We start from the raw sequence: 16100 nt of genomic DNA on the forward strand, positions 1-16100 counted from the left end.
CCCACAGTACTGAGGATTCACTGTCCTCAAGGTAATCCTTCATCCTTTGGGAAGGTTGGTCTGGTCAGTCGAGTTATCTGCCACTTTCCCATTTGCTGTTGGAAGTCGAGCGTGGTCCTGGTTCTTTGGACAGACTGAATGTATGAGGATCTGGTCCAAGGATAACCGTCACGCTTTTTGCCTTTCACATTTCTTGCTCTCTCTCCCTACTTTGCATTAAGTGCTTTTAGGTTGGAGTTGTCAATCAGGAATGAGGGTGTGAGGTCAGGCCCCCTGCACAGGAATCAGCGCCCTCTCCTGTTGGTAGTTTTAACAATGGACTACAGGCTTTGATTTTCCTGTTAGTCAGGAATTTACTAAGTCTCTGACCGCTACGTAGTAGTTTCTGTATAAGGCTATTTTGCTGTTTTTATTTTAGTCTTTTGAAGAATTCCCTGCCACAAAGATTAGCTTGCCCGGTATTTTTAAATGAATAAATGTATTTCAGTCCTCTGACAGATAAGTTATGTTCATTATGTTCAAATGAATGAAAACCAGCCCCTGCTTCCCTTGGTGGCTGTGGACACGGTGTTTTCTATCATCTGCTCACAGAACTGCTGAGATTTTTGTGAACAGAAGGAAGAAGCCTGAGGGGAAATGTTTAGATCTCCAACTAGCTTTGCTTATGGTGCCGAAGATATTAAAAGGTAAATGCGATACACTATGTTTAGTTCTCATAACTCAAATTTTGCAAGACTTAAAAAAGAATTTAAAAAATAAAGAAGTTTCTTGTTTTAGAAGAGGGCACCTCCTGGAGTTAATGGGGTGGCACTCACTCTGGTAGCTCCCAGGCTTGAAAGAAAATCGGATTATCTTCTTCCAACCTGAGTCTAAAGAGTCAAATGGAATTGCCAACATTTTTATGATTCTATAATTTCAAATACCTCTTATCACACATTGTCTACTTCGTTCCTCAAAATAATTTCTTGAAGTGAGCTGAACACGCACTATTCCCATTTGAAAAAGAACTTGCCAGTGGGCACAGTGGGTAGATGACAGATTGGTGTTCAAGTCTGTCTATATTGTTTATGAAATTTTTAGAAGTTTAATAACGAGGATTTGGCAGATGACCATTTGTCCATTAATTAAATGGTATAAGCAGCTGTTAGTAATTTACGTTTGCATGTTTGTTTCATCTCTCTCTGTAGTATTTATAAGGCAACCCAGGTCTTTTCCCTTTTATCCCTCAATATCGTAGTAAGTATATGTCTCTAAAAAAGGACATTTCCTTAAAAATCACAATACTTTATCACACTCAACAAAATTAGTAGTAATTCCTTAATATCACCTGATGCCCAATTCTTACTCAGATTTCTCTGGTTGTCCCCAGAATTACTTTAAAAAAATCAGGATCACTTTTCACTAGACCTGCACCCCCAACCCCACTTCTCTTCATGCCATCGGCTGTGGAGGCGACCTAAAGGCGACCATTAGGTGTTTAATGTGATGTTCTTTCTATCGTAGTAAGCTGCCACAAACGTAAACTTTTAATGTTAGCTCACGAAATAAATAAAATAATAAATAGAAGACAATGCTGTCTCACCTGTAAAATTAAAAATAAACTTTTTTATTTAAAGAGAGGTAATGGGGCTGTTTGTTGTAACTGCAGTGTAACAGCTAATTTCATAGGCAACTTCAACATTAAAGCATCCAAAGTAACTGTATCCTTGTGACTTTTATGCCCATTTAACTTGTTGATGACATGTAGTTGTATACTGTTTTTTAAAATTATCTTCCATCCTTGTGTACCCCTTATGCCACTGGCTCAGTGTACCCCTTATGCCACTAGCTCAGTGTACCCTTATGCCACTGGCTCAGTGTACCCTTATGCCACTGGCTCAGTGTACCCCTTATGCCACTAGCTCAGTGTACCCTTATGCCACTGGCTCAGTGTACCCCTTATGCCACTAGCTCAGTGTACCCCTTATGCCACTGGCTCAGTGTACCCCTTATGCCACTAGCTCAGTGTACCCCTTATGCCACTAGCTCAGTGTACCCCTTATGCCACTGGTTCAGTGTACCCCTTATGCCACTGGCTCAGTGTACCCCTTATGCCACTGGCTCAGTGTTCTGCGACATATTCTCAGTTCACTGACAGACCAGGAAATCCCTGACTTCTGGAAATGGCAAGAACAAGCACAGAAGGGAAGGTGGGGAAAAAGCTGAGTGTTGCTTCAGCTGAGCGCAGTGAGATTGGGACAGTCACTGAGCAGGGACACCTTGCCTTGTGGCCCATGGCCTGGCCCAGCAGGAAGGGCGATGTGCCTGGCTGATGTTGCCATGGCCCGGCTGGGAAGACTTCACAGTCTTCTTACCGTCTCTTCCACTGAGCCACACTAGCATCAACCTGTAACAACACATCACCGTGGTTCTGAAAACCAGCCTAGACGGAAAGGATTTGAATCTTCATTATTTCCACCCAACGTCTTCATCTCTGCACCTGCAGTAGCCTTGTGGGTTGGCTTTCAAAGAAGCATATCAAGAGAAAGATAATTGCATATTTGGGTGTAGTAACTTAGCCACTTTAAATCTTTGCTGTGTAACTAGATGGTTCTTCTTAGGGTTTGGCTGGTGACTAGGGCTGTGAAAGAATTTGCAACTAAAAGAAGAGATGCAGAGAGGAAGTTTATTTTACTTTCCAAGATTGGAAAGGGCCAAATACTGCTAGTCAATACAGGGCAAGAAACAAAAGGGCGGCCTGCTCTTTTAAGCAGGTGCTGTTGCTAGGCGAAGGGTTTGTGCTGTGTTGAAGTTGAGCAGATACCAGGGGCTGCCTTGAAAAGTTACAGTTTGTTTGCTTTCCAGGAGACAGTCCAGCAGATTTCCTAGGGAGGTAACTTATTAGTATTCTTCCCAAGCCTGTAAAACATGCTCAGAGCAAAAGTTATGAAGAGGTCAAGAGAAGCCTGTTTGAAGGGGAAGAGAGCGGACTTTCTACTAACTCGAGACTCCTTGGTGTGAATTATCCCTGAGCTGTGAAGACAGCAGGGAGGGGGGGATGCAACAATGTAGTCTTGAGAGTAGCTTATCTTGTCCCGCAGTTTGAACAGAGGAGCCAACAATCTTGGGGCTTAATTAGCAGGTGCTTCTCGTAAGTTGTGGGAGGCCACAGTGAAGAAAAGAAAGGTCTCCCCGTGGGCCTGGCTCCACCACCTGCATCTGGGAGACAGAGCAGCCTGGGTGAAGGAAGGCCCACTCTGCTCAGCTGCTCAGCTGCACTCCCTGTCTGTTATTCAGTGCTCGCCCAGGAGTGAGGGATAAACCGTAGGAGTCCACCATGTAAAGCTAACTCCTTGGCTCTTCCTAATGGTGTGTGGAGCACCAGTTCCCTAAGGCATGGTATCATTCCAGAGTTTTCTTTGTTTTGCAAAGCTAGTTTATCTGAGTTCTTTCCTCAAAATACGGTAAATGAACAAAAAGATGAAACTCTAAAAATACTTATTAAAAGCTTCTCAGATTAAAAAATAAAATTACTGCCCGGCCGGGCGTGGCTCAGCGGTTAAACATCGACCTAGGATCCCGGCGATCAGGGTTCGATTCCCGGTCCGGGCACATGCCCGGGTTGCGGGCTGCAGCCGATCAATGACTCTCTCATCATTGATGTTTCCAGCTCTCTCTCTCCCTCTCCTTTCCTCTCTCTGAAATCAATAAAGATATATTTAAAATAAATAAAAATAAAATAAAATAAAATTACTTTAAAATAATGAAATATTTTGGGCATTTCCAGGCATATAACTACACCACCTTGGAAAAGGCCAGGCACTCATTGTCCCATCAATTGTTGCCTACATGATTGTAATAAAGCTCTTTCTGTAATAGAAGTGGTTTCATGAACAGCATTTGAGTGTCTGTTAAAGAATAGATTCTTTAAGAGTAGGTACACGGACAGCATTTACATGTCTATAACGAAGATCCTTCTGAGCTCTGTTGGTTAAAGCATATTCTCTCATACTAGATAAGTTATGACTGTCCCTGTTTCAAAGGTGCCTACTTATCCTGTGTCCCCCGGTCACCAAGGAGTGACTGCAAAGTAAAGGAAATGGGTGGAACATTGGCCCCCGGAAAAGGAGCGTTCATATCACAGCCCAACAGCCCCTTCCTGAGAACATGCCACTTTTGTCTGTTTTCTGTGTGCGTGTCTCTCGTGAGAAGAAAGTAGCAGTGTGACAGCTATTTGTGGAGTGTCCTGGGGTGCCCGGTGGGTGGGATCTCATTTGGCAAGACCCTGAGTTCTAACCCTGTTTCACATTTACTCCCTGACCTCGGCTGCAGGATCAGCCTCACGTTCAACACTCTGATCGTGTCACATAATCTCCATGGAGTCAGTCTCTCGGTGGCTCAGGACATTCCCCTGGCCTTTTCTGTACCCCCTTTGAGGGGTCGGCTTTCAGGGCACTGCTGGGAGAAGCCCAAGGCCACTCTTTCGATCCGCACTTCCCGCCTTTTTTCAGGTGGATCATACACGCCATGGAGTATGAGCTGCAGATCCGGGGTGGGGACCAGCCCGCCGTAGACCTGTACCAGCTGTCCCCCAGTGCCGTCAAACAGCTCCTGCTGGACATTCTCCAGCCCCAGCAGAATGGACGGTAAGGTGCCCCTTTTCCCTGCAGGCCCTCTGGGTCTCCGGAACGCGTACTTGGTACACGTGTGGAGTAAGATGTTGATAAGGAGGAAAGTGCTGCGCAGGACAGATGGGCAGTGCCGCAGACACTGATCAGAATATCTGTCGTCAGTCGTCAGTTGGTATTGATTTGAATTTTATATACTTTTCAGGTGTAGTTTAAAAGGTTTCTTAATTTTTATTGTTCTGTGCGGAATATAACACCTCCTCCCACCCTGCCAGCTCCCTGTCTGGATCTGGGCAGCACCCACCGCCTCCCCCGACGTTCCCGCCTGAGCTGTGCTTTGGTGGTGCTGCCCGTCCTGTCTCCCTCAGCCGACCGCTGACCTCTTCAGGCTAAACCCTGTCACAGACTTGGCTTGTGCTGAGTTAGAAGCAAAGCAAGCACTCGTGGGTCGCATTGATTTGAAGAACTTTTTATGACAGAGAAACCTTTAGTCTAACAATTTAAGCCGCTCCTATGTTTTTAGTGAAGCTGCTTTGGGTATTAAAGTCATTTAATCACATGGTGAGGTTTTTAACCTCGTAACTTCATAGCCAATAATGTTTTGCCTGTTAAATTATTTAAAATCTAGGGATTTTCTCCTTTCCCTCAAGCTCGTTTTCTCTAGGAAATACTTAGTACCCTCTAGCACAGGCTCGAGTAGGCGTCGTTGGTGGATTCTGGCGTTCATTGCTCACCCTCCCAGCACAGTAAATCCACACTGAAGGCCTGGCTTCCCATCAGAACAGGCTTATTTACACTCTGAGGCACTTTCCTTTGGTTTGCAGATGTTGGCTGAACAGGCGTCAGATCAACGGGTCTTTGAACAGAACCCCTGCGGGGTTCTATGACCGCGTGTGGCAGATCCTGGAGCGCACGCCCGACGGCATCATTGTAGCAGGGAAGCATCTGCCACAGGTACAGCCCACCGCAGTCATCTCAGTGAAGGGGCTTCTGAAGGGACCTGAGAGCAGAGGATCCTTTCCCCCCTGCACTGCAGGTGCCCTTCTGTGTACCCCCTCCTCTCGGAGAGCTGCCTGGAGCCTTGAAGGGGGCGAAAGTGTGCGACAGAAATAGTGTTGGCAAAATAGCCATGTAAAACCAGGCTTTTGTATGGACTATAGAGGACACTAAAATTAAAAAATACAAACAACTCAGATTGGAAAGAAATACTTCCAGTCCCATCGATTAGACTTATTTTCTAGTGTTTCCTCCCTCAGGGATTGGCCGCCCCTCCTTCAAATACTCCTATGAAATGGACCGTTGCCAGTGTGTTGGGTTGTTTTGCATGTAGAGTACAGTAGATGGACCACACTGAATGGAGGGACAAGGGACGTTACACCGGGTGGAACAACTTCCCTGTCATTTGGTTGAAAGGGACATTCCCCCCTGGGTCCCCTTTTGGGTGGTGAGAAGATACACATTGTTCTGAGGCCATGATGAAGTTCACCGTAAGTCACCACTGCGCCCTGCTCGCAGTTCTGGCGACTCCGTCTGTTGCTGCCGCATGGACCTGACCCTCAGAGCCTCCTCCCATCCGCACCCAGATTTTGGTTTGCACTTGAGTTTGTTTTCTGCTTTCATTTGCTTTGTAAAAAGCGAATGGAAGACTATGCAGTACTCTTGTTGTAATGAAATATGGAGGGTAGAGAAAATTCTTCTAGTTTTGCGCGTTTCTGTTTGCTTGCTTTCTGGCTACCAGTGTTGTCCTTACATGTATGCGTTTTTACGCTGCCCTCTCGGTAAGGACCTGCCACAGAAATGATGTAAACTCCGTAGCAGGTGACTCGCACATGGACATCTGACAGCCAGCCCAACTTCTTGTGTTAATTCTAAAAGCAGTGTACTCTGTGTGCTGCCCCGGTTCTTGGCTGAAGTGGTTTCCTAATATAGTCCCTTTTCCCTGAAGATGTTAGTATAGTGAAGATGGCTACTAAACACGGAGGGTTAATTTATCACAGCAGTTGGCTGGGTTAGCAGTTTGACATATAAAGCCCAGCCCTGGGGTGAAAGGCTCTCTGAAGTTGGTGAAAACTGAAACAGGCTCTCAATTAGCAAGTGAAATTCCTGGGGCAGGAGGGAGCCAGAGAGTCACAGTGCAGGCTGTGATGCTGAGTTTTTTCCTTCAGCAGCCAACCCTGTCCGACATGACCATGTATGAGATGAACTTCTCTCTCCTCGTGGAAGACATGCTGGGGAACATCGACCAGCCCAAGTACAGGCAGATCATTGTGGAGGTTTGTGTTCAGAAGGGTAGATGGCGGACTGAGTGCTTCCTGTCTGCTCCCTGAAAACCAGAGTCAGAGACCCTGGCCAGGGACAGGACTCCCACCCTCACTGACCCCTGAAAACCAGAGTGAGACACCCTGGGCAGGGACATGACTCCACTCTCACTGCTCCCTGAAAACTGGAGTGAGAGACCCAGGCCAGGGACAGGACTCCCACCCTCAGTGACCCGAATCCCTTGCACTTGAGTCCCGAGGAGGATGGCTGCCCTGACCCAAGTTCAGGCACATAAATAGCTCAGACATCTTCAGTCCTTCGGGTGAGAGGTGACTGTCCGACGGTCAGCTGCACACTCACCTCCACAGCAAGTGTGTCAGCCCCTGTGAAGAGCAGTCACCTTTCCTGTTGTCTATGTCCAGACTTTTCTGTCGCAGAAAAGCACGTGACCGCTGCCTAGGTTTTTACAGTTCAGAGCCTAGGTCAGGCGAACGGGGCTGCGAGGGTGAGTCCTTCCCTGTGTTGGTAGCCGCGCTGGCTGGTGCCAGCATACGGGACCCACTGTGCACGGAGAGTGGTTTCTTGTTGACCAGATGGAGGCCAGTCCCTTCGCAGAAGTTTTACTTCACAACAAGAAAGAAGCTGCGTGTCCTCACCCTTTAGAAAGAAGCTAAAGCTCACCCCAGGGTGTCCATGCCTGACCCTGGGCTTTTCCAGAAGTGTTCCCTGTGGCTCTTTTTAGGTTCTGTTTTGGAGGCATTTTAATGAAGGGGTCAGGGAGATTCCCAAACAGGAATTCCCGTCTTTTCCTGTTCTGTGCACAGAGCAGGAGCCACCACCACCATCAGAGTCTTTACCAAGCACCGAACACTCAGACACAGGCGTTGTGTATAACAGCTTGTCATCCCAAACATTGTTTCTTGGGGTGAATGTTGGGATGGCCTGAACCACAACATGACACCTTAAAATAAAGACTGGCCAGATCGACTTATGTCAGAGCAGGTTGGAGTTAAGTGCATTTTGAACACGACACCTCAGAAACCACTGTGGGTCACATTTCAACTCATTTTGGGTGCTGAGCTCCGAGCGACGGGACCGTGAGCCTCGGTCCACAGTCTCCACTGACTCGCCCACCTTCTCTGGCGCTGCCTCCACCTCTTCCTGGGCAGCCTCCACTCCACCGGACACTGGCGTTGGTGTCTGGCCAACAAGGAGTGATGCCCAAAGGCAAGGACAGTTCAGATGCTTGGGGTGAATAAGGCATGACACTATAGACAGGACTGGGACAGGCACATTCTAAGTCACTGGTTTCGTTTAATTACTAGGCAGCATTCTGTACAGCTGCAGCCACACAGTGAGGGACACATGCCATTTCACAGGGGAGCATAGGCTCCTAGCTGGCAAGGTTCCGACGACCAGCCCAGACGACCCCAGCCCATAGCCGTGCAGAGCACACTGTGGACCACAGTACCACTCTCAGTCTGAGGAGGGCATGAAACACATCCAGACCCTCCCCCTCATGGCTCACTTAACTGGCTCTCCATGTCTGTCTCTCCTAGCTGCTGATGGTTGTATCCATCATCCTGGAGAGAAACCCGGAGCTCGAGTTTCAGGACAAAGTCGACCTGGACAACCTGGTGAAAGAAGCCTTTCAGGAATTTCAAAAAGATCAGAGTCGCCTGAAGGAGGCTGGCAAACATGTACGTAGAGAAATAGCTTTCTATAGACTTTTTCTGGCATCTCAGTTCTTCAGAATATCCCTGATTGCACATCATTTAACTGACAAAACAGATTTATAAAGTGCAAAGTGGAGTACTTGAGGGGTGGGGGAAAGAGTTTGACTTACTGGAGGAATTAATGTTACTTTTTAGTTAATTAGGAATCAATTCAACTATAAAGTTCTGACTAAAAAGAAATCTAGGGCCCTGGCCAGTGTGGTTTAGTGGGTAGAGCGTTGGCCTGCACATCAGAGGGTTGTGGGTTCAATTCCTGGTCGAGGGCACATATTTTGGTTGCAGTTCAATCCCGGCCCCAGTCAGGCATGTGCAGGAGGCAACCAATCAATGTGTCTCTCTTGCTCTTCCTCCCTCCCTCCCTCCCTCCCTCCCTCCCTCCCTCCCTCCCTCCCTCCCTCCCTCCCTCTCCCTCCCCCTCCCTCCCTCCCTCCCTCCCTCCCTCCCTCCCTCCCTTACACACTCTAAAAATACTCAAAAAAATATCCTTGGGTGAGGATTGACAAAAAAGAAAAGAAATCTAGGCAGAGTCAACAGTTAAATGTTTCTCAGAGAGGAACCCTGGATTCCAAGAGGCTGTAAAATTCAACTCTGGGGAGGGGAGCGTGTGGACCAGGCTCCGTTGCTGCTGTGTGCTGCCTCCTCCAGGCTCCCTGTGTAATATTGTATGTTCCCCTGTAAAGAGCGTCCCTAAGGAAACAAGCATTATCAACAAAGAGAACAAGGGAAATGTCTGTGTTTTGTATGCGGACAAGATGCCCCAGGATAATGAAAGGAAAGCTCAGGAAGTTCCTACTTCCACGAGGAAATCTTCCTGTGAATTTACTTTCCCCAAGGCTGACACTGATTTTTTCTGTCAACTCTACCATTTTCCTTCCTAGGACGACATGACTGCCTTTTACAACACTCCCCCGCTGGGACAAAGAGGGACCTGCAGCTACCTGACAAAGGTAGTGATGAACCTGCTGCTGGCGGGAGAGGTCAGGCCAAACACTGACGACCCATGTCTGGTGAGCTAGTGAGGGAGGTGGCGGAGGCTCTGTGGACACGCGCTTCCTAGAAGTGGGTTAAGTTTTGTGCTGGAGCTGAATGAAGGTGGCCACTAATGAGTGCACAGATCCCGTGGGGGGGGGGGGCGCAGTTGCCTGCCTTTGACAGCTGTTGGCCCTCTTGCCTGCCATCACCCATCTAACGGTAGGAAACGCTCTCAGTCAAGTGCAAGAAGTTCTCGGGGTCATGCCACCTACAGCCACAGTCTTTACTGAGCGCTAGAAGTAGTTTACAGATTGGAAGTTCACCGCTGCATGTTTTGTGATCAAATAGCTCATCAAAATTGGCCATTGCTTCCCCACTCACTGCCATCGCAGTGCATCTGTGCACTGGGAACGCACAGCTGCTGCTGGAACCAGAACTGTTGTGTGGCGTTGTCATGCTCAACGACATTCAAATGCACCAGCGAAGCAAAACAAGCCTCTGACGTTCCTATTTTCAGAAACCGTGTTATTGGTAAAATTTTAGTATACAGAGCTACTGTACAAATTTACCTTGTAAACGTGACGATGGTTTTGTGTTTGTCCTAAATAGGGGTTGGACTAAAATACATAAATCTGATAAAATATTTGTAATTTTTGTATTACAAATACTGATAATACCTGATCAAACATTTTCTTTGAGTTCTACTAAAAAGAGGATGTGTGTAAGATTATTTAGGAGTGTGAATGGTTAACCTACTTTGTATTAGTAAAAACAGAATTAAATGTTACTAAATTTTATTTCTGAATTAATGATATTCAGAACACATTCTTTGTTCTCATGTTCACAATACTGAGTTTGTTACCCAGAATATTTTTGTTTAATGATCTGGAGATGGGATGGAAGAGAATCTATGGTACATTACACATATTTTGCTAGTAAATTTCCTTAAGCAAACTTTAATAAAAACAGAAAGTAGATTAAACATTTAAATGTTATGAGTTTGTTTCCTTACTGAATGTTGCGGGGCAGCCATTAGTTTGAGTCCTGGCCCCGAGGACAGATTTTCCTGACCAGCCTTATAAGGGAATTTCACCTGAGAAGTCAGACTGGTCACATTAAACAGGCAGCCTGTTGAAGGGTCTTGAAAGGATAAGAAATGGAGGACAAGTGGCTCCAGTAACAGTCAAATTGACATCAAATACATGGATGTGGGAGCAAACGGGAGAGCCTGGGGCCCGGCAGTGCTCACTGTTACCTTGGGCGCTGCTGAGGCCCAGCCTGGGCGTCACGTGTGCTGGTTGGCAGAACGAGTGGGGGGGGGTGGAATCTGACCCTGTCGATAGAACATCAGAAGGAGGGTGTGTGACAGAGAAGAGAATTACTTATAGAAAGATGAGGCCAGTTTATAAAACAAGCAAGAAAGAAATGTAAACATGAAGCCTGTGGGGAGAGAATTGAGGACTGACTGCATAGCTGGGGACTGGAAATAAAGGAACACGCTTGAAACGGTTAATATCTGCTGAGATCTGGAGGAAAGGGAACTGTGTTGAATTTTTAAGAATTTTTTAATAAGTGAGTAGCTGAGCAGAGTTGTCAGAAATCAGTCATCCTTGGCAAGTGTCTGATCCTCAGCGCAACTCAGCTTCCTGCTTAAATGATCCACACTCAGAATTTGGAAGTTCCTGCCTCCTGGAGGGGTTTGGACCTGGGCCACATGGGTCAACACTGTGTTGTGATGAAATTAAAATGCATTGTTTGGAAAGCTGATGTTCACCTCTATAGAAACCAGTGTCTGTTTTCTAACTAGAAAAGCAGAAAATAAGAATTAGAACACAGGACTCGTGAATTTTAGACGTCCTGCTTGCCTGCAGACCCAGCGTGTTTTCCCCGCTGTGCTGGAGATGGACTGGAGGGGTCAGCGTGTCCATCCAGGTGTGATGAGGCACTGCCTGGTTCATGGCCTCCCTTGTCCTCTGTCACTGCAGCCGCTCCACTGTGCATTCACTGTACGTCAGCGTCTGCTGGCAACTCCTGACTGTCAGGCTCACCTGCATTTCCAGAGCATCTTTTCTAAAAACGTGGTGTTTTCCAGATTTCCTTCCATTTTAATAAGTCTGAAAAGGTCATGTTTCAATTTTTAAAAAATCACAGTGTAGCAGTGCCTACGGCCCCCACGGAGCACTTACGGAACCGAGTAAGCACAGCTTTTCCCCAGGCTCTGAGTGTAGGTCAGGCCTGGAAGGATTAGACAAACACCAGCAGCAGCGTTTAAGCCCAGGAGGCAAAACTGCCGCGTGAAGAGCTCTGGAAGGCAGCAGGAGGACTGTGCCGGCCTCCTAGAAGCTGGGCAAGGTGAGGACAGGTCAGCAGATAAAAGGATGAAAAACAGACGTGCTTAGAGGGAGACAGATGAGTGAGTCAGCGTCCAGGGGAAAAAGACAGGAAATGTCCTTCAGGGTGCGAGTTCCTTCCCCACTGCGCGTCCCACCACCCACATTAGTCCCCAGCATGTCAGCAGCCCAAAGGGGCTCTGCGTGACTCAGGAGCAGGCACCCTTCTGGGCACACCAGCCCTGTGGGCACAAGATTTAGCACCTTCATGCCAAGATGGGCATTTCTCTGAGTCGGTTCGCACTGGGAGACATGGCTGGGGAGCCAGTGCTAACTGGATCTGAGCCCCCCGTGGGTGCCCTCTGAGCCTGGCTCCTTTGTGCACAGACCAGGGGACTCTCAGCTGTGTTCCAAGGAAAGGACAGCTGTCAGGAGTGGGCACCTCCATCTTTCACCTGAGAGGGAGGGAGGCAGATGGGGAGTGAGGGTAACCACGACCCCCCCTAGCTACTTATCTCCAGTGATAGCTGGTCTGAGCTGGTACCGGACGTGTGTCTTGTTGCCTGAGAGGGGGCTATGGGCATAGTGACTGGATTTGGTAATTACCCTTTTCCACCTTAATTTTTTTAAGATATATTTTTATTGATTTTAGAGAGAGAGGAAGGGAGAGGGAGAGAGAGAGAAACATCAATGATAAGAGAGAAACATCAGTCGGCCACGTCCTGCACACTCCCTACTGGGGATCGAGACTGACCGAGAACCGAACCGGCAACCTTCTGGGGCATGGTCAACGCTTAGCCACTGAGCCACACTGGCCGGGCTCCCTGTGATTTTGTTAATGCTGCCACGCTTGAACTGAGCCAGCCTAAGCAAGGGCACATCCTGCTTCCAAGGACAGTGCGTTAGGGTATGAGGTGGTTCCTCAAACAGGGTCAGCTTCGGCTCTTACCGCCTAGGAGGGAGGGACTCTCGGGAAACAGCGAGGAGAGAGCAGGAGCTCAGCGTGGGAGGAGGGTCCGAAGACCACCCCCTGGGCCGGGCACCCACAGAGGTCCCGTCTGAAAACATGCTCTTTAGAAGTGGAACATCCTCCGCAGCGAATGCTCTGGGAGAAGTGACAGGAGTCATGAAAGAAGAAACCGGAGACAAAGTAAGACAACACAGTGAGGAGGGAAAGCAGAGCCGAGGAAACGAGCTTCATAAACAGGAACGGCAAAGGGCCAGGCACGGCTGAGAGCCGCGCTGCTGGCCGGGGAGCCCGAGGCGACTCAGACGCTGAGCACTGGCTGTGAGTCAGACCCTGCTCCAGCCGATGGTAGGGAGACAAACTCCCTCTCCTCGGAGCCTGTGCGCTCGGTGGGCTGGAAGGTGGGTGGTGTGCGGTCATAAATGCTGTGGGGGGAATTAAAACAGGAGGGAGGCCAGAGTGACAAAGGCCATTCCTTTTACTGTGGTTGTGGGAAGGCCTCTGATACAGCGACATGGATCAGAAGAGACCCGACCACAGTGAGTCAGATGGAAGCGACCAGACAGGGTGGACAGGTTGACCCAACGTGGAGAAAACTGGCGCCCACAGGTAGAGACAGCTACGACTGACAGGAAAAGTCAAGGACATGGTGACATCTTCCCTAAGCAAGAACTAACTCTTCAGATAATGAGAATACACTGTGTTCCTGAAAAACGTGAGCAACCCTGAAATAGCTTGGAGGAGTTGGGACAAAAACGAGTGTGTACATGTGAGCAATTCCATTTATTCCAGCAGTTTAATCAGCATAAATATCAAGATACATAAAGCAAGTGCCTGCAAATGCAAAGACAGAACATAAACAGCAACGTACCTGGGACCAGTAAGCTGCAAACATAAACATGAGAGCATGGGGTTAATATAGTCACCCACCCAGAGACACTCAGCTCCATGCCCAAACCGGCCAGGAGACGTCCAGTTCCCACAGCCCACGCCCACCTCACAGCAGCCCTGGCTCCGGGCGGTGGGAGGCGGCTTCTGCACAGCACCGGGGCCCACCGGGGCAGCCTCCCTAGGTGACAGCGGACGCTCTGCTCCGAGAGGAGTGCGTTACTCTGCCCTGGCTCAGTCACGCCCCTTCCTGGCGAAAAGACCACCTAGCACATCCATGGGACAGCACAGGCAGGCCGCAGCCCCGCTGCTGAAAGTGGGCCGGGGCGGACCGCATGAGGCCCGGCGTGCCCCGTGAGCCTCGGGAGCGGGAGGAGGCACTCACCGCCCCAGCCGCGCCCCCGCACGTGCCCACCCTGCCGAACTTCTGTGTGTGGTAGAGAAATGCGAGGAGGTGGGCGCGGAAGCCTCGGGCAGCCTGCGGTGCCAGCCGTCAGAGCCTTGCGGTTTGATGGAGACATTACAAGTTAGGGGAGCACAGCTCAGGACCTGCTTTGGCAGCTCCCTCAGGTCTCCCTTCTGGTCAGCGTCACACGTGGCCCCACGTGTGACGCAGAAATGCAATGCTTGGAATCCACCTTTTCTGCAGCTTTCTTAGCCCGAAAAAATAATAGGGTCTTGATTCTCGGCTTTTGAAATCATTAATCTGCCCTCATTTGAGATTTTATTTCACATTAAGATCTTTTTCTGATTTTACTTTTTGGTGGTTTCTTATTGACCCGTGTTGAAGGACAGGCTGTCCACTTCTTTCGTATTCATGATTCCCCGACTCCTGAGTCCATTTACTCCAACTCAGAAGCTCACCATTGCCAACTTCTTCCTGGTGGAATATTAACTAACGTTCACCTTGCAGTTACTCTCACTCTGTCCCTAGGTGTCAGGACTCAGTCCCTTTGGGCCGCTGCAAAACTGAATGTCCGTAACTTGTCCATCTTATCCGTCAGCGCCTCCCTGTTGGCTGCCTTTCTGGGCCAGTCTAGGTCACTTGAGGTCTTCAAAACAGACGCAGGGGTGCCCTTACCTGAAACACTTCCTACCCTTTTCTCTTCCTCCCCCTTCCACCTCCGTCCCCTTCTCCCGGACTCACCTCTGCCTGGATGCCCGGGGAAACCATGTAATTCCGTCCAGTCGCAGGATACGGGCTCCACGGCCGCCTGCGTTTATCTCACGAGGCACCTATCTGCACGTAGGTGAAGTGCACGCCTCCTGAGGCCCAGCACCCAGTAAAGGCCAAATAAATTGGGTCTCCAGTCAGTACCCACCACGGTGCTGAGCGTGGAGCAGGAGCTGAACAAGTGCACGCTGACTGACAGAAGGGAGTGGATAATAAATGTTTAACGTGAATGGGGATTTTCCCACAGGGAGATGTAATTGTCTGGTTGTCTGAAAATGGGAAAGGAGCTCGGGGCTGTTGGGTAGTTTTATAAATGACTGTGCAGGGAGCGCTGGAGAAATTCACTAAGCCTGTACATGTTTATCTTCCTAGAAAATGAAAGGTAAGAAAATCGTAAGCTCCATGCTCATGAGCACCGCTGATGAATGGCTCTAGTCATTCAAAACAAAAAGCTGGGAACTCCAGCCTGCTTTGCAAAAATAGCTGTATAGTCACATTCTGAAGCTGGAAGCTTTTACGCAAATTAATAATACAAGCGATTTTTCAACTTCTGTGGAGCAGGGAAGTATGCAACTAGGACCCGCTGAGTCAGCGGTTAGGTGACTCACAAATGCGGGGAAAGGCAACGCCACTAACTCTGTCGTGTAGACGGGGGATGGCCCCGGCATGATTCCTGCTGCTTTCAGCCCAGGGCCCCACGTCCTCAACAGGAGTTTAGTTGGCCACTGTTTGGTTAAAATACCTTTTGCCCTATGTCCTTGGACTCTGTAGCTAAGAAGAGACCAAGGCAGCAGTGCCTAGTGAGTTGGAGCAAACACGTCCTGTAGGTCCCTCCCCGCGCTTTACCCCAGGAACAGAGCCGCCCTGGGCCTCTCAGCCCCTCCCGCCGGCTGCCTGGGGACAGCAGTCCCGGCCCTCCACGCTTCAGAGGGTCCTGCAGGCGTGAGGAAGGGCGCTGAAGGAACGACACTATAACTGCCATTTGGTTGAAGGTCCGCGCCAGCGGCTGTCCCACCCCGCGGTGTATAAACGAGGCTTTCGCTCTGCACAGGCACTGCATTGTTCCCGGGGGAGCCCGAATTTTACTCGTGTAGGTCTGATCAGAACAGGGACAGCACAGGCCTGTGACCCAAGCTCCCCTGCAGGCCAGGGGTCTCTGTGAATCTG

General features: G+C 49.1%; 1 protein-coding gene across 3 annotated transcripts in view; it reads left to right on the forward strand.

The window, feature by feature from the left end:
• The window catches only part of PHKB (phosphorylase kinase regulatory subunit beta), a 102855-nt gene extending 92301 nt beyond the window's left edge, over positions 1-10554 (forward strand). For 2 of the 3 annotated variants that reach the window (XM_087827049.1, XM_087827047.1), the window contains 5 exons: positions 4491-4625; positions 5432-5561; positions 6773-6880; positions 8426-8566; positions 9481-10554. In XM_087827049.1, the coding sequence (XP_087683175.1) occupies positions 4491-4625; positions 5432-5561; positions 6773-6880; positions 8426-8566; positions 9481-9618 (652 nt within the window). In that variant the 3' untranslated portion in view covers positions 9619-10554. The remainder of the gene's footprint in view (positions 1-4490; positions 4626-5431; positions 5562-6772; positions 6881-8425; positions 8567-9480) is intronic. The other variant, XM_087827048.1, reaches the window with a different exon arrangement.
• Positions 10555-16100: the final 5546 nt, after the last annotated feature.

Source organism: Miniopterus natalensis, chromosome 18 (genome assembly GCF_054644295.1).
Source record: "Miniopterus natalensis isolate mMinNat1 chromosome 18, mMinNat1.hap1, whole genome shotgun sequence".
NCBI classification, from domain to species: Eukaryota; Metazoa; Chordata; class Mammalia; order Chiroptera; family Miniopteridae; genus Miniopterus; species Miniopterus natalensis.